General features: G+C 41.5%; 1 protein-coding gene across 1 annotated transcript in view; it reads left to right on the plus strand.

The window, feature by feature from the left end:
- The window catches only part of YIPF7 (Yip1 domain family member 7), a 90,251-nt gene that overhangs the window by 43,964 nt on the left and 29,049 nt on the right, over nucleotides 1–17,238 (plus strand). The window contains exon 4 of the mRNA XM_075615243.1: nucleotides 14,386–14,531. Coding sequence (XP_075471358.1) covers nucleotides 14,386–14,531 — 146 coding nt within the window. The remainder of the gene's footprint in view (nucleotides 1–14,385; nucleotides 14,532–17,238) is intronic.

Here is a 17,238-nt window from a genome sequence, read left to right on the forward strand (position 1 = left end):
ATATATATATATATATATATATATATATATACATTTCAAGAGATGTAAATATATATTTAACCTGTGTATAGTCACCGTCCAGGACCTGGATACCACCGGCAAGTAGTTCGAAGTGTGTGTGGGTGTGTGTGTGTGTGTGTATATATATATACATATATATACATATATATACATATATATACATATATATACATATATATATACATACATATATACACACACACACACACACACACACAACATGTGGAGGCCTACTTCGGACTACTTGCCGGTGGTATCCCGGTCGTGACTATACACAGATTAAATATATATTTACATCTCTTGAAATGTTGATCTGCTATGGGACTTTTGAGTAATCCCTGGGGACGGCTGATAGGAGTCAGAGCATCTAATTACTACCTGGTTTTAACAAACGCTATTGAAGCTGGAATTACCACAGCTGTCCTGCTGCTGGCATTACACAATGCAGGGTTAATTATCTCCTTAGCTATCCTGTGTTATTTACATGCTCTTACCCTCTGTCATATGATGATTCACAAACCACCATACCATCAATCACATAATTATTTTATTGCCAAAACAAGCAATTTCGGCATCATATATTAGTCCTATTTGACTGTTGAACATTTAGTAGTAGTGATGTCCTGAGTCACAAACAAGTCAGCCCCATAAGTGTCATCTGTGCTATGTCAGACAGGCAGTGCTACACCCATCCTTAACATTTCTGTCAGAATTTACAATTGTCATCTGGCAGCCACCTAACACAATGTCCATGTTGTATGTAAACAAAGACAGTCACTGTCAACATCGGCACGTTCAATAGACATGAACATTTATGTATGCATATTTTTTTTTTTAAAGACCCATAAAGCTTTGAGTCCTGATGTTTTATTAAAAAAAAAATACATAATGTCATAGAGCGGTTGCTACAGTAACTCTGTCTCTCCCTCCCAGTCCCAGGGCACTAGAGGTTGGGTATGTGGCATTGGATAACGGTTTTAAACTACTGTAGCTGTAAAACTAGGCAACATACAGCATGATCGACACACATTTCTTGTCAAGCACACATATTTTATTTCATGAATATTTACGCATTTCCTAGCTCAATGTAGGAATATGCATAGCATTTATTTTATTGTTGACACCTAAAATTTGCTCACTGATGAAGTGTTAAATCAACACGAAACGCGTAGAGGTAGAGTTTGCGTTCTGTGATGCACGACGCCTGAGACTGTGACGACAGACACCGGCATCTTGCACTCCCCCATGAGGACGCCGCAATCAGCTGTCTGTGATATGCGGTTGTGGCAGCTCCGGCTATTCACCAGGACTCTTGCTCAGTTTTGAGGTTACTGGTCCCCCCTTGTGTGTGGGACTACCCCCAGGCTAAAGTTTACATCTGTGACTTGATCTGGGAGATCAGAATGTTGTTTTATTGTAAGTTTGTGACTTGTTATTTTTTACATAAAGTACTGCCTTTTTTTATTGAATTAGTCTCTCGGTGCGCTTTTTCTTTTTAGTGTTTGATCTTGATCACTTTGATCGCAGGAGAACCATTAAGCTGCAGGAGAGATAAAGAACTATAAGAGATCAAGCAGTCAGCGCGCACCTATTACCGACAGTCACTTTAGAAAATGTAAAAAATAAATTTTTACAAAAATGATGTTACTCCGGTTGTAATTTCTACCAACAGATTAGTCCATCATTCTTTTTTTATTACATTACAACTACCCCCAAACCCTCCAACCAGCATAACTTCCCCCTTGTTGAGTAATGGCCAATAACCCTATTAGCCAGATATCCTGCACTCTATAATGGTTAACAACTAAATACTTCTTGGAATAAAGACGTCACACCATGATTCTATCCTAGAGAATATACTGTATAGTGCTTACTTAGGTTAAAATAACCTCCTGATATATACTTAAAGTGAAAGTAAGCTTCGCTCAACTCCGTCCACTGCCAATTACAGCTCAACGTAATTATAGCGCGATCCGCTTATAACGTGGTTTGAGCGGGGCTCCCTGTAGGAGGAAATGTGCAGAGGTACACAATGGAGACTGTTGTAAGGTGAAATTAAAACAAGGCTTTATTGTGCCTGTCGCTTTAAACACAGCAAAAAAATCAACATAAGCGAAATAGTGAGCCAAACAAAACCTGCTCCACTTTGGCATATATGTATCCTTATATTCCAGCCCTTTTTAACTGGGTGGCTACCCAAGCTATTCATCAGCCCAAGTCATATAGATATATATATATATATATAGACAACAGTCATTGGAAAATAAAGTCTTATACGAAAAGTCTTATCTGTTAGCTGGGCTGCTGTAGGGGAAGCTTCTCTGCTCTCTTGGATCCTCACGCGTGTGTGCTAAGCAATATCCAGATTCCAGGTTAGAATCTTGTCCCCTTTGTCTTGTGGTCAGCTTGTCGCTCAAGACATCTCTCCTTCCTTGGTTCAGCCCAGTTGTGGACTAAGGAATTTCTGCTCTATCTCCTAGTTCAGCTCAGGTGTGAGCTAAGGAGTCTCACTTCCTGTCTCAGAGGCAGGCTTTTTCTACCACCTGTAATCAGCCAGGGGGTGTTAGTTAATTGCCTACCAGCAGTTAACCACCACACTGCTGGATTAGAGGCACATTTGTGAACAGGGATAAGTCCCCTGTTACACTCCCGATTTAAGCAGATCTCCTACCTTTCTGATTCTGTGCTCTTGCTGCCGACGCACCCCCTCCTCCTTGGCTCCTGCATCAAATGACCCAGCGGGGTCCTGTGATGTTACGTCACCATTTCAACGGCACATCACGTGACCCCGTGGTGTCATTTGATGCCGAGGAGAAGGGGGAGCGCCGGCAGCAAGAGCACACAATGAAGCCTGCAGCTTGTCAGTGCGGCTCGGCCAGGGAAGCAGGGCAGAAACATTAGTCAGGTGAATAAAATGCAGACATAACATACATATACTGCAAGTTTGGAGTGTGAGATGCTTTGTACGACTTTGCTGTCATACTGTCTTTTTAAAATGCAATAGCACAAATGCCATTATTGCATGAACTGTTGATGATGTTTTCCCAGAGCAATTTACCAAAGCTTTGCCCCTCATTTTCTAGACCAAACTTTACGCTGTGACACTGAGCCAGCAGCTTCTGAACTGCATGCAGATGAGCAAACCTGTAATCAGCCAGGTGGTGTTAGTTAATTGCCTACCAGCAGTTAACCACCACACTGCTGGATTAGAGGCACATTTGTGAACAGGGATAAGTCCCCTGTTACATACCTCCACTGTTTGTGGGAAGCTCGGGCTTACCACGGCCAAAGCCCATCCTTCCACTTTCATTCGAGATCTTTCTGTGACTTGAATGAGAGTGGATGGAGGAAGAGAACCCTCTGTCCCGCTGGGATTGGAGCCCTTTCTCCAGTTTATTTTTGTCTCCTCCCGAAGGTGCTTGAGATCAGCACTCCTCAGTCGCTCGAGGAGGACTTTTTCCAAGTAAAGTCTTTTTATCGAGTGCGCGGTCATGAGATTTCCGTTGCGTCGGGCACTCTTCTTTTTGTAGAGCAGTTAGGACTAGCCTTTAGAGTTCTCCGCTCTTGAAGCGGTCTTTCTGCACCTCCACCTCCACTGGGACTGAGTTGCACCTCCACCTCCGTTTCCAGAGAACGTCCTATCTTTTCAGCTTCCTCAGCTAAGGGTTCTTCTGGCTTTGATTCTGCACTCCTACCTCTGATTGTTGCCTGTTGGGCAGCTGCAGGTTTGGCTAGTGCTTTATTAGGTGTCTCAAACCTCGTAATCTTGTTTTGAAGGTGCGTGGAGTCCCCAACTCTCACTGTACCCTTGTCTTCACGGGCATTAGTTACTATGGGATACCGGTGCTTGGGCAGAGCCAATACCTTTTCCCGTATTGGAGGAATCTGTAAGTTACTGGTCTGCAGAGTCTCACTCTGTTTGAGTGCGTCTTGCAAGTCTCTTCTTAGGGAATTTATCTGCGCACTTTGCTTTCACTGAGTCTGTATCAGTGTCTCCTTCATATTCTGGATCTCTGTAATTTTTGTCGTCAAGGTTGCCGCTGCGTCTGTTTTCTCCTTGGTGTACTGACTCAAGGGAATGGAACAGTCTCTCTGTCTCTCCAGCTCTTGCTCCAGTTTCTGAGCCTTCTCACGCTCCCTCTCATACAGAGTCACCTGGTATCGAAGCTCCGCCTCCAATGATGCTCTGAAGACATGAAGCGTGGCCTTTAGCTCCTCATACTGCTCTGTGGGGACGTACTGGGTATTCAGACGTTCCTGCAGCGCTTGTACCTCTTTAGGAGCTTGCAGCTTTTCTTCCTGCAGCGTTTGCTGCTTCTCCTCGGCATACTGGGGGTGCATACGCAGACCTTGAAGTTGGTTCTGCAGTCGGTGCTCTGCTTCAAACTTTTCATCTTCCAAAAGTTTATTTATTTCTTTAAGCTCGTGCAGCTTTTCATTCTTTCCCTTGACGTCTTCTGTCAACTCAGAATTTTCTTTTTTTAATCTTAAATTTTCTCTTTTTGTTGTGAGGCATGCAGCTCTATGCGAAGAGTGTGCATTTCTTGCTGGAAGACTGTCATCTGCTTCAGTGCCTCCTCATACTTCCGCTTCAGCTTAGCCATCATTTTATCAGATTGGCTCTGCTTTTCATCCATGGCGGTAATAGTAGAGTTTGCAGTATCTAGCTCAGTCTTGAGATCGTCCAATTCTGTCCTGGCCAAAGAGTACATTGTGAGCACATCTTTCTGTAGCTTCACATTATTTTCCCGGAGCCGACTACAGTCACGCCTGGCAACCTTCAGGGAATCCCCAGGGCTGGTCAAGGGATCGTCACTCAGCGGTTCCGGCTCCGCTTCCCTGGGATGGTTGGTTGAGGTTTTTTCACTATTAGCACCGGACAGACACTTCTTTAGGGTACATGACTTCTGCCTTGGGCCCTCTGGATATTCGGTCATCCGCGGGATGACTTCTCCATTTTCTCTAGGCTGCAGGGCAATTCGGACCCCCTTTTCCTCCGCAAGATCTGCAGATGTGTCTGTTCCTTTCACGGTAAGTGAAGAACGGCTTTTCTTTTTCTTTTTCCGCCTTTGTGTTTTGGATGACACCGTCCCCTCAGGGATACTGGGGTCTCCATCTTCATTTGAAATTTTAGCAGCATCACTGGATCCACCTGGCTTTTCTTGCAACTGTAACAGATGACGGAAATATTCGGTGATCCACTGCTCCCGCTCTTTCTCCTGCCGATCATATTCGTCATAATAGGGAGCGGTCTTTTTGGTTCGTACCGAGTTCAGGCACCCCCACAATTCTTGGGGTGTTTTGTTGGTGTGACTCGGTTTGGGTTTCCCATAAGAGATGTCTTCCTCCTCATCGGACGGGAAGGGCCACTCTTCCGTGGGGTAGGGTTCATTACAGGAACGCTGCATCTTGTCCTCCATTTTGGAGCTATCAGGTGTATTTTTCTTCCTCTCCTCAGGAGGCGCTATTGCAGCTCTTGCCTCTGTATTTGCTAGAACCCCAAATGGTTGTACAGTAGTCCTACAGGTGGGCATATTTTGCTTGTAGAGGTCGTAGCTTTCACAGGCCTCTCTGTAGACTTTTCCTTCCCTTGGGTAAGTTTTACAATATTAGCATTCCTGTGCATGCATTCACTCTCGTCGTCTGAATAAGGCCTGAAGGGACACTGTTCCGTGTGGTGGGGTTCTTTACACTAGGAACACATTTTCTTCCCTATTATTACAGAGTCTGTATTTGACTTCAGCTGGGTGGCCATTTTAAATTCCCAGGGTTCTATTTCTTTAAATAAAGTACTTGCTAGCTGCCCATTTTCTGGCTTCAGCAAAGGCATTTGCGTTACACTATTTACTTGCTATGTGCAATCCCTCCGCTTCAGAAACAGAATTTAGTTTTCTGCTTGAGTTCAGTAATTTTCAGTCTCATCTTTGGGTATTATGGCATTCACTCTTCACACTTTGGGTGCCTGTTTTACTCCCAAGATACATAGGCAGACTTTTTTACTTGCAGAAAAAAAAACATTCTTTGCAGTGGAATATTTATTTTACACAGTTCAGCAATCCCTTTTTCCCCGGTAGGGCAATTTTACACTCAGCATTTGTTTGCGGAAAAGTCCCCTGCTTCAGCACAGTCTTGCATCAATTTTCACACTTTTCTGCATATACTCCATTCACAGCTAGTAGTCCTATGCGGTGTGGCAACCTTTATTTGCAGATTCAGTACCGCTCGTGGGTCACCATCTGTATTCACTGCTTCAGCGAAACTTTTGAAAACAACAAACACCTATCCCTTTTAAGGGCTAACTCACTTCTTGAACCCTTACTATGGCTGGAAGGCAAAACCCCTATTTCAATGACCATATTACACTTTGTGATAGGCAAATAAGGTTTACCTGCTTCAGCAGTCTCTCTCTCCTCTTGGGATTGGGAAAAAGAGTCCATCTGTGGTTTTGTAAGTTTCAGTGCAGTGTAGATTTCCTGCCTGGGTGTGTCGCTTTAACTCTGATCTCTGCTGCATGTGATTGTTTAAGTTGCTCAGGCTGTTTGTAGGCAAAAAGCACAACAACAAAAAAATTCCACAGGAAATCTCCGGGTCCTAACTTCAAAGACCACCTCTCACCCCAAACTTCTGACACCATATGTAGGAGGACATGTGCAGAGGTACACAATGGAGACTGTTGTAAGGTGAAATTAAAACAAGGCTTTATTGTGCCTGTCGCTTTAAACACAGCAAAAAAATCAACATAAGCGAAATAGTGAGCCAAACAAAACCTGCTCCACTTTGGCATATATGTATCCTTATATTCCAGCCCCTTTTAACTGGGTGTCTACCCAAGCTATTCATCAGCCCAAGTCATATATATATATACAGTATATATATATATATATATATATATAGACAACAGTCATTGGAAAATAGAGTCTTATACGAAAAGTCTTATCTGTTAGCTGGGCTGCTGTAGGGGAAGCTTCTCTGCTCTCTTGGATCCGCACCCGTGTGTGCTAAGGCAATCTCCGGGTTCCAGGTTAGAATCTTGTCCCCTTTGTCTTGTGGTCAGCTTGTCGCTCAAGACATCTGTCCTTCCTTGGTTCAGCCCAGTTGTGGACTAAGGAATCTCTGCTCTATCTCCTAGTTCAGCTCAGGTGTGAGCTAAGGAGTCTCACTTCCTGTCTCAGAGGCAGGCTTTTCCTACCACCTGTAATCAGCCAGGTGGTGTTAGTTAATTGCCTACCAGCAGTTAACCACCACACTGCTGGATTAGAGGCACATTTGTGAACAGGGATAAGTCCCCTGTTACACTCCCGATTTAAGCAGATCTCCTACCTTTCTGATTCTGTGCTCTTGCTGCCGACGCACCCCCTCCTCCTTGGCTCCTGCATCAAATGACCCAGCGGGGTCCTGTGATGTTACGTCACCATTTCAACGGCACATCACGTGACCCCGTGGTGTCATTTGATGCCGAGGAGAAGGGGGAGCGCCGGCAGCAAGAGCACACAATGAAGCCTGCAGCTTGTCAGTGCGGCTCGGCCAGGGAAGCAGGGCAGAAACATTAGTCAGGTGAATAAAATGCAGACATAACATACATATACTGCAAGTTTGGAGTGTGAGATGCTTTGTACGACTTTGCTGTCATACTGTCTTTTTAAAATGCAATAGCACAAATGCCATTATTGCATGAACTGTTGATGATGTTTTCCCAGAGCAATTTACCAAAGCTTTGCCCCTCATTTTCTAGACCAAACTTTACGCTGTGACACTGAGCCAGCAGCTTCTGAACTGCATGCAGATGAGCAAACCAGGTGCTTCCTATTTGGATTGCTTTTGGTTACCAGCTTTTACATCACCTTCACAGTTGCTACACTTTACCATTAGGATGATACAGTAGATTAAAACCAGGAACCACTTGAACAATGAAAAATAAATAAAGGAGTGGCCATTTTTAACTATAGCATAAGTACACTAACCCCTGCATGATAAAGATGTAACATATGTCACTTTTTCCGGAACCGCATTACATCTGAGGAAAAGCCAGAACAGTATTTGCTTGAGTCTTAGACAGTGGTGACGTGTGGCTGTTTCCTGCAGTCATCACTTTGCAACCTTGGTATAGAGACCTCACAGAGCTACCAGCCTTCCTTTCTCTATCCTTGACTCAACCAAAATAATATTAAGACAAGTTGATTCCAAATTCAAAACACTTTGGCCATGTTTACTTACCTTCTAACTTAGGTGTTGCCACCGTCTCTCACTTTCCCCTTTACGCTCCGCCCACACACACACACACACACACACACACACACACACACACACACACACACACACACACACACACACACACACACACACACACACACACACACACACACACACACACACACACACACACACACACACACACACACACACACCCTTGATGCCAGGTAAGTCCTGCCACACGGAACCCCTGACTGTGGCCATTTTATTTCCGTGATACGGTTATAACGCGATCGCATTGTTTAGACCCCGAGCACCGCGTTATAACGGAGTTCAGCTGTATGTCACTGTATCAAAATTCCACCCATCACCTGACACTGTAACTTCCTCAGGTTATTTAACCCTGGCAAGTACTGGTCCTCAGTTCTGGCTATATATTTATTATTATATCTTTCTATCCATCATTGAAGATACAATTTGTTTGGTGGTTTAGCCCATGCGGACGCCTTTTTCCAGAACCTAGGACTTTATCTTCGGACTACTTGCCGGTGGTATCCAGGTCCAGGACGGTGACTATACACATTTTATCTCCTATGAATTTTATTTTAACGATTCTGTAAGTGCACATCGAACCACTCCTGCAATTATATTACTGTATTTCCTTGATTCTAAGACACACACTTTTTTTTAACATTTTAAAGTTTCTGAAATGGGGATACATCTTACAATCAATGTCAAAATAAATTTGTCAGCCTCTAGGAAGAGGAGTAAGTTGTGATGTAGTTGGCCATTTCAATAGAAGTACAGTATATGTAAAAATGTTATATTGTTATAATGCCCCTGATCAGTTTTTTTTGTCCAATAAGATGTGAAGACATATCCTTTCTCCTCCTCCCCAATCGGGAATAACAGCTTTGTATGTGATGGCAAATATTGAAAAAGGAGTATTTGTAACTGAATGGTTCCTGTACCAATATGGCAGCTAATGCGAGTCAACTGAAGATCACGTGATCTCCTACGTAGTGGTGCGACATTCCTAGAATGGAATGCTGCCAACCCTAGCGAACCACCTGTAGTTCTGAGCAGGAGGATGCTATTGCCCTACGAGAGGCTGAAGGTACCTTCATTTAAATTGTCATTGTCAATTATTATGTACATATAATGTAGTGTTTGTTTTTTTCCCCTGAAAAGCTGTTATTAAATCAATGGTGCGACTTACATCATTTGATGGTATCTTAGAATCAAGTAAAAACAGTAAATAATTGTATAATTTATTAAACCATGGAGTGTGCCTTACGGCGAAACGGCCGTCGGAGTTCCTGCACCGCAACGCCTTTATTTTCTCCAGTCATTGCTGCTCCAGTTTACGTCTTGCTGTACTGCCTGCTGCGTGTTAACCTCAATGCGGAGGGAACCGGGGGTCTTCCATCACAGGATGTTTACATCTCATACGGACATTTTTCCTCTCCACGCAATGTGGCGCCATGCAAGTATTACAACCCATAGTCTGTAACGGAGCTGCCTGGCCCCAGGTTTTTTTCCTACCTTCTGGACTGAGCATTTAATTATCATCATGCACCGTGGGTTTGTACTTTCAGGCAACTGGGAGATAGATGTCTACTAACTGATTTTTTGCTGCTAATTTTTATCATGGACTTTTTTGCAACTTAACTATTTGAGAATCATTCATTAGCCTTACCATGGGCACTCTATGTGACTGTCTCATATCCTTTATGTGCTTGGAAGTACCATATCAGTTACTATTACCAATACTTACCATTCATGAGTATAGTACTGTCCTTACAATTGAGCATTAGACTTATTAGGCAGATTTCATTACCATCTTCAAATTTTTCTCTGCCTTACAGTTCTGTGGTTTTGGCTTACTTTTTGATACATTTATGCTATACTCTATATATGAGTCTATTACATGACCGGCCGGTCTGTGTTACATTTCAGGGGAAATTATTTCCCCCCTGTTTTGTATGTATATTTATTCATGTATCTCTAGAGGTGTATTTTGATTCTCATTTATGTTTTTGTTTTTTCATTAGGTAATTTAGTTATTGTTATTGTTTTTCCATTCATATATTTAATTACTTTACTTTTGGGTTCCATTTATATATTCTTTGCAGCTACATTATTTTGGAGTTTAGCGGTTGGTGTTATTTTATGTTTTTATTTATTTTTTCTGTGTTGTTAATAAAATCCATCTTATTTTTCCATCTATTTTTGAGTGCTTTTTGTAGACCTACTTTTTTCTTCGTGTGTGTGTGTGTGTGTGTATAAATATAAATATATATATATATATATATATATATATATATAAAAATATATATATATAATCTACCAGTAGGGACCACATAGTATCTACACACACCTTTAGTTATGCCACAGCCTCTTACATTTCCACACCTACCCGCACCATTGATATACACTCCCACTCCACACACCTGTTGTAAAGCGCTGTATACCCTGTGGGCTCTTTACCAATTTATATTCTCTCACACACTCTCACACACTCTCACACACTCTCACACACTCTCACACACTCTCACACACTCTCACACACTCTCACACACTCTCACACACTCTCACACACTCTCACACACTCTCACACACTCACACACACTCACACACACTCACACACACTCACACACACTCACACACACACATTACACATTACACATCAGTAACATTCAGGGACCATTTAACACCCCGAGTCATAAAATGCATACTGCACAGGGGGGAGGGATAGACTTCAATCACAGATCACATTCCAGTATGCACTGTTTAAAGTAAAAACCTTTTTTTTGCTTCATTCATTGTAACATCGTAACATATATGTAGCCCATACCCCCTCCCCCCCCCCCCCCTCTCTGGGAGATGTTGCTGCTACATGGAGTGTGGTGGTGCATACCTGCTGGTTTACAGTAGATCTGAGTCTCCCGCATGATTGTAGGGGATGTCAGAACGGGCTTCTGGAGTATAGACTGGTAAGGTACTCACAGTGACAGTGCCCTGAAATGAGGGGAGCAATCTCCTGCAGGAGAGTTCTCTTCCCTTCATTGCAGTCTCAGGCGGAAGGTATAGTGAAACAAGAACATTTTATTATACACTGCAGGCTTCACACAGCATACACAGCAGCAAACAGGATATTCAGGCCTTTACCCTCAGGATGTTTCCCTGGACAAACACGGCAGGTACAGGGCCCCCACAGCTGTCCTTGCTCTTCCCTTACTCCCTGGTGGAGTAAGAGGAATAGTCTTCTGCCGCTCCCCTAAGGGAGGGCCCACAGATTGGCAGGGCCCTACCAACTGGTTTGGGTAGACTGGCCTCTCTCAAGGTAGAGGCAAACTGACTAAATCAGGAAGTGCAGCCCCTTTCGTACAGAGATAGCAGGAAGCAAGCCTGAGTTCCTGATTGGACACAAGGCCTGGTTTCACCGCCTCCTCTGTGAGTCACTGAAGCTGCAGGAGGTGGGGAAAACCTATGATTACTCCTTGTGGCTTGCTCTTACTAGGACTTACTGCCAGGAGAAGGGCAGACTGCTAGCCAGTGAAACCAGGCCTGGCTATATATATATATATATATTACACACAAATAAGCCTACAACTAACTAGACAAAATAACTTGAAATTGCTATAATCAAAGAGTAAGGTCAAATAAATTAAACAGTGACCTGATGACGGTGCTGGGGACAAAATAATTAATGAGAGAAAAAAGAGAAAGAATCCTGCCAAAAGCACTCTAGCAATAATTAATAATGATATAATTTATTAAATGAAAAACACATAGATTATACAATATTAAAACAGTCCCCTCGGAACCCCAGAAACATGAATGGTGGTGAATGCACAAAAATAATTAATTCGAGTATAATGCATACTAGAATAGGTAATAGTATGCAAATTGAATAGCACCAGAAAATGTAAATAACCTGCTCATTTAACCCATGACCGGCCGGTCAAAAAAAGGGTTAATAAAATAGGGGCACTGAGTCTATTGATATAGATATTACCACTCAATAACCAACTGCAAATATAGAATGTGTGTAAAATAAACACAATGCAAGAACCATGCTGTACAAGTACAATAGTCACCACTGGATACTAGATGTGAATGTCCTGTGGAAGAGATGGAATGGTAACAAGGTTGTGGAGATCAGTGTCCACTGAGAGTTCTGAGCCGGGTTGGGGGGTCCCAGGGGAGTACAGCATGTCTTAGACAGGTCTGGGTTGTGCATGTAATGTGAGCTTGAGACAAAAGGTGGTACTGTGTGCTCATTTGCATGTCATTCGCCAGAATTCCTTGCTGCAGTGGAAGTGCTGTGTGCTGGGTGATAATGGTGAAAGGCAGGTTTGCAGACCTGTCTAAGACATGCAAATGAGCATACAGTAATATTTCCATTTGCTATATGTTTTACTGTGGAGGGTTTTTGTCACTTTTTTTAACCATCATAATAATGTGTGGTGAATACCTACTCTTAGTCTCAAACAAGCAGAGCTAGGACAACCAACCTCACACTGAAGAGACCCACAAGGTCGAAACAGTCTGTCTGTGAGTGGGTTTACTGGCTTTGCATCTCATCCCAGCCTGTGTTTAAAGCAGCATGCATTGGCTTAAGGGTTGTTCATGTAATGTGAGCTTGAAACAAAAGGTGGCACTGTGTGCTCATTTGCATGTCATTCCCCAGAATCCCTTTCTGCAGTGGGTGTGCTGGGTGATATATATATATATATATATATATATATATATATATATATATATATATATATATATATATATATATATATATATATATATATAGTGACCTATACTATACCATACATAAGACAGATAGGCTTAACACTAATTTGAGGTAGGTGATTAAAATTGGTGACATATGTTGAAGGTAGCTCAATATCATCAGGTATCAGAGTTTGGTGAATTGCATGTGAATAAGTAATTTGGTGTTACTCATTTGCATGTGTGCCTGACATTAGGGCTCGAATGGGCTAATTCCTCTATACAAGTGGTAGGATATGGCCAATTTTAGCTAGGTGTGGCTTCAGGCTTGGCTATATATCGCTGTGTTTGTGTTAAAATAATTAGGAACAGTTAGTGAGGCGAACTGGGTGAGCAGACGTGCCTGAGTATAGCGCCAGGTGGCAGCCAGGTCATGGATTACAGTATTATTAAAGTTGGAGTGCTATAGGAGTACAAGGGAGCTGATGAGCTAACACCCTGAGACAACCAGCCCCCACTCCAGCCCCCATACCTTAGGACTCTGGTACTATGCACCCGGACGTTCAGAAGCCATCAATAAATGCTAAGGACTATGTCCTTGGAGTAACTACCCAGGTGATACCTTGTTATTGAATAAACCCTAAAATGGTTAAGTTAGAGTTGATGTACAGTCATTACGAATTTCACGCGGGTCTAAATCCTGAGCAATTAGCAGTGCTGGCAACAGTTATGCTACACATGCTTGTTTGCAAACGTGTTAAAAATATTGCTTCTGTTAAAAAAACACTTATCACCGCTTTACTGCTGGTGATAATGAATAGATCAATAAATAAAATTGGCATTAAACAACTGTCAATGCCAATTTTTTCACTTATCAACCTTCAGTGAATCTAAGCCTTTAAATCTAGACAATGCATTAATATCTAAATATGTCCAAAATGAATGATACAGTACGTTAAAAAGCGCAATCCATGCAATATCATGTGTTTTTTTGTGTCAAATAAATCAGTTCTGTAGTAATACATAATACTTACTACATTTATTTTTAAATTCAACTCTTAATGCCATTTTTAATGAGTTTAAAAATACAGAACTTCCTTTGTGTATAGAAGGTTTTAGCCCATGTCCCCATCAATGCAAGATCTTTGAAACATTTTTCGGTTTTGTGATAATTTGTTGCCAATATTCCCAGCAGTTTTAGCTGCAAACTGTAACAATAGACAATGTTACCTTAGTAATATATGAATACATTGTAGCTGCTGGGTTACACTGACTGAAGGCTAGTTTTTGTAGACACAAATGCTTCAGCATATACCCATTTCTTCATACATAGCCCCATTCATCATAATGAATACTGTTTAATAAAATGTAGGAACTGCATGCATTGTGTGCATCTGAGAAGACGTTAAACATTTTTTTTACATGCATGCTCTATTTATATTGCAGAACTGGGCATCAATTTTGATCACATTTTGCAAAAGACTTTAACTGTTCTCAATCCATGGAAAGCAGCAGATGGCAGCATTATGAATGAAACTGACCTCACAGGACCTATGATTTTCTGTTTTGCACTTGGATCTACTCTCTTACTGGTAATATACTGTATGGCATTCAACTTCGATAATTATTTTCAAAATCTATAATTAAAATTAATGATAACATAATGTGGAATTAGATGGTGAGGGACATTTAAAGTTGGGAGTAATTCATATAACTATATCCCATGTTCACAAAATGCCTGGCAACACAAAATATATACATATATAAATATTGACCTTAATTGTAAACATTGAAAAAGAAATTGGAGTATAAAACTCCCTAGCGGCGCCACTTCAGCCGAATCCAGCAGTAATACAATTGTAATTCTTTCTTTGTAATACTTCTCAGGGACGTCCCATATGTGGAATTTAACCCCTTATTGTCTCACAATAATTAACAGTGTTAGAGTCCTCCCAATAGCCTCTGTCCCGAGGAATATCTTGCATGGGGTAAACTCATAAATAAAATGAACTCACTGTTTGAGAGGGAGGGCTCCTGGACATCAGCGTGCTCCAACCAGGATAAACGTGGATAGTGGATAGGAAAAGAACTCAGGCGGTGCATCTGCTCCCGAGAAGAAATGTTGCAGACCGGGACTCTTTACTGGTAAGCTTTTTTGGCACATAGCAGCCGAAAAAAACACACTCTTACGCGTTTCGCGCGTCACTTCGCGCTTTAACAAAGAGGATATACACTTGTGAACAGGACACCTTAAAATACCCATACTTCCCTGTAGTGTAGCCAATAGGGGCCATGTATTTTATTTATTCCACCTACTCAAGATTAAAACTCCTCCCCTCCAAAGGTGGGGGCTGAGGAGGTACATGCGTCACTACTAGGAAGGACGGACAAACATAAAACAAACTAGCTATGCGGGAGATCCTAACTTTGTTAGATATAAATATATATATAAACAAACAAGAATCATTTGCTAAACACCTATTTCATAGTTAACCTTCCCATAGCTCTTAAACATAAACTAATAAAGAACTTTACGGCTGACATTAATCTAACAGAAAATCACCACAATGATATATATTAAAAACATACTAAAAATTATTTATCACAAACTCACAATGGCATAGAGGATTTTGTAATTTAGTAATGCAGATGGTAACAATATCTTACTCCCTGGTATATGACTCAGTTTGAAGAATAATACATGGTTTTATTATATGGCATATATTATTAATTATCTTTTTTAATAATGTCAGAGTTCTTAACTCATTCCCACAAATAAGTGAATGTCAAGCAGAAAAACACTATAGACATATAAAATTATTTTTAAAGATATTCAATATCTATGATATCAAAATTGTTAACTCATACCCAAAAAGAGATGTATATCAAACAGAATAATATTTTAACTACAGTATATGAAAGTTACATTTGTTCATAAAGATAAGGAAGGGGGGAAGGGGAGGAGGAAAGAGAAGAAAGGAGAGGGGAGGAGAATGAGGGAAGGGGAGGGGAGGGGAAAGGGGGGGGGAAGGGAAAGTGAGGGGGGGAGAGAAATGGGGGGAAGAAGAAGGGGCGGGGGAAGGGGAAATGGAGAGAGCGGAAGGAGGGTAAGGGGGGGTGAGGGAGGGGGGGAGGGAGGGGGGAGGAAAGGGGGAGGGGAAAGGAAAGGAGGAGGGGAAAGTGAAGGGGAAAAAAATATATATAATCTTAACAGCATTGATATTGATAATTTAATTATAAAAAATGTTGCTGTCCCAGTCTACATTCATTCCGGGTGGACTGTGTGTGTCCAACAGAAAAATCCACAACATTTCTCTCTGGTTAATTAACCTCAATCTATCTCCTCCTCTCGTTAATGGTTTGATTTGTTCAATTCCCGTGAAGGTAAAATTATTCAATCCTCCTTTACTACACTGTGTAATGTGTCTTGAGACTGGAACATTTTAATCTTTATGTTTTATTGCTCTAACATGTTCCATAATGCGTTGTTTCAAGGGTCTAATTGTTCGGCCCACGTAGCCCATATTGCAATCACATTTAACAAAATAGACAACAAATTGGGTATTACAATTAATAGATTCCTTTCTGCAACCACTAGTGAGATTGTTACCTTCCTTCATTCGGGACTCGGCGGCTCTAATACGTTCATTAAAAGATTTTATTTGGTTAAAAACTTTCATATGGATAACACTAGACGTGTCCTCTCTTTACAGCATTATATATGACATACCCAGGGAGTGGCTGCAGTCCAATACTATTTAAAAAAATCTAATATGTCAGGGGCCCAACAAACATTTTTGTTGGACTCGATAATTTTCATATTAACACACAATTATTTTATGTTTGATGCACAATTTTTTTTACAATCACGTGGTACGGCCATGGGCACTTCTTTTGCCCCATCGTATGCCAACTTATTTATGGGATTTTTCTTTGATAAAGCGCGGAGTGACGTGCGAAACGCATAAGTGTGTTTTTTTCGGCTGCTGTGTGCCAATAAAGCTATTTACCAGTAAAGAGTCCTGGTCTGCAACATTTCTTCTCAGGAGCAGATGCACCGCCTGAGTTCTTCTCCTATCCATTAATTGTAAACATACAGTAAATGTACTTTTCAAGGATTTGTCAGACGCACATTTCCATGTAATTTATAAGGTTATTCTAATGCTTTCTTATTAGCAACTACTAACTGTGAGCATACTGTATATATTAGACAATATTAGACAGTCACGCCATCTCAGGGGTCTATTCTTTCTTTGGCATATTGAGAAAATAATGCAACTTATTTTCATACAGTAGCTT

This window comes from Ascaphus truei, chromosome 1 (genome assembly GCF_040206685.1).
Source record: "Ascaphus truei isolate aAscTru1 chromosome 1, aAscTru1.hap1, whole genome shotgun sequence".
Lineage (NCBI taxonomy): Eukaryota > Metazoa > Chordata > Amphibia > Anura > Ascaphidae > Ascaphus > Ascaphus truei.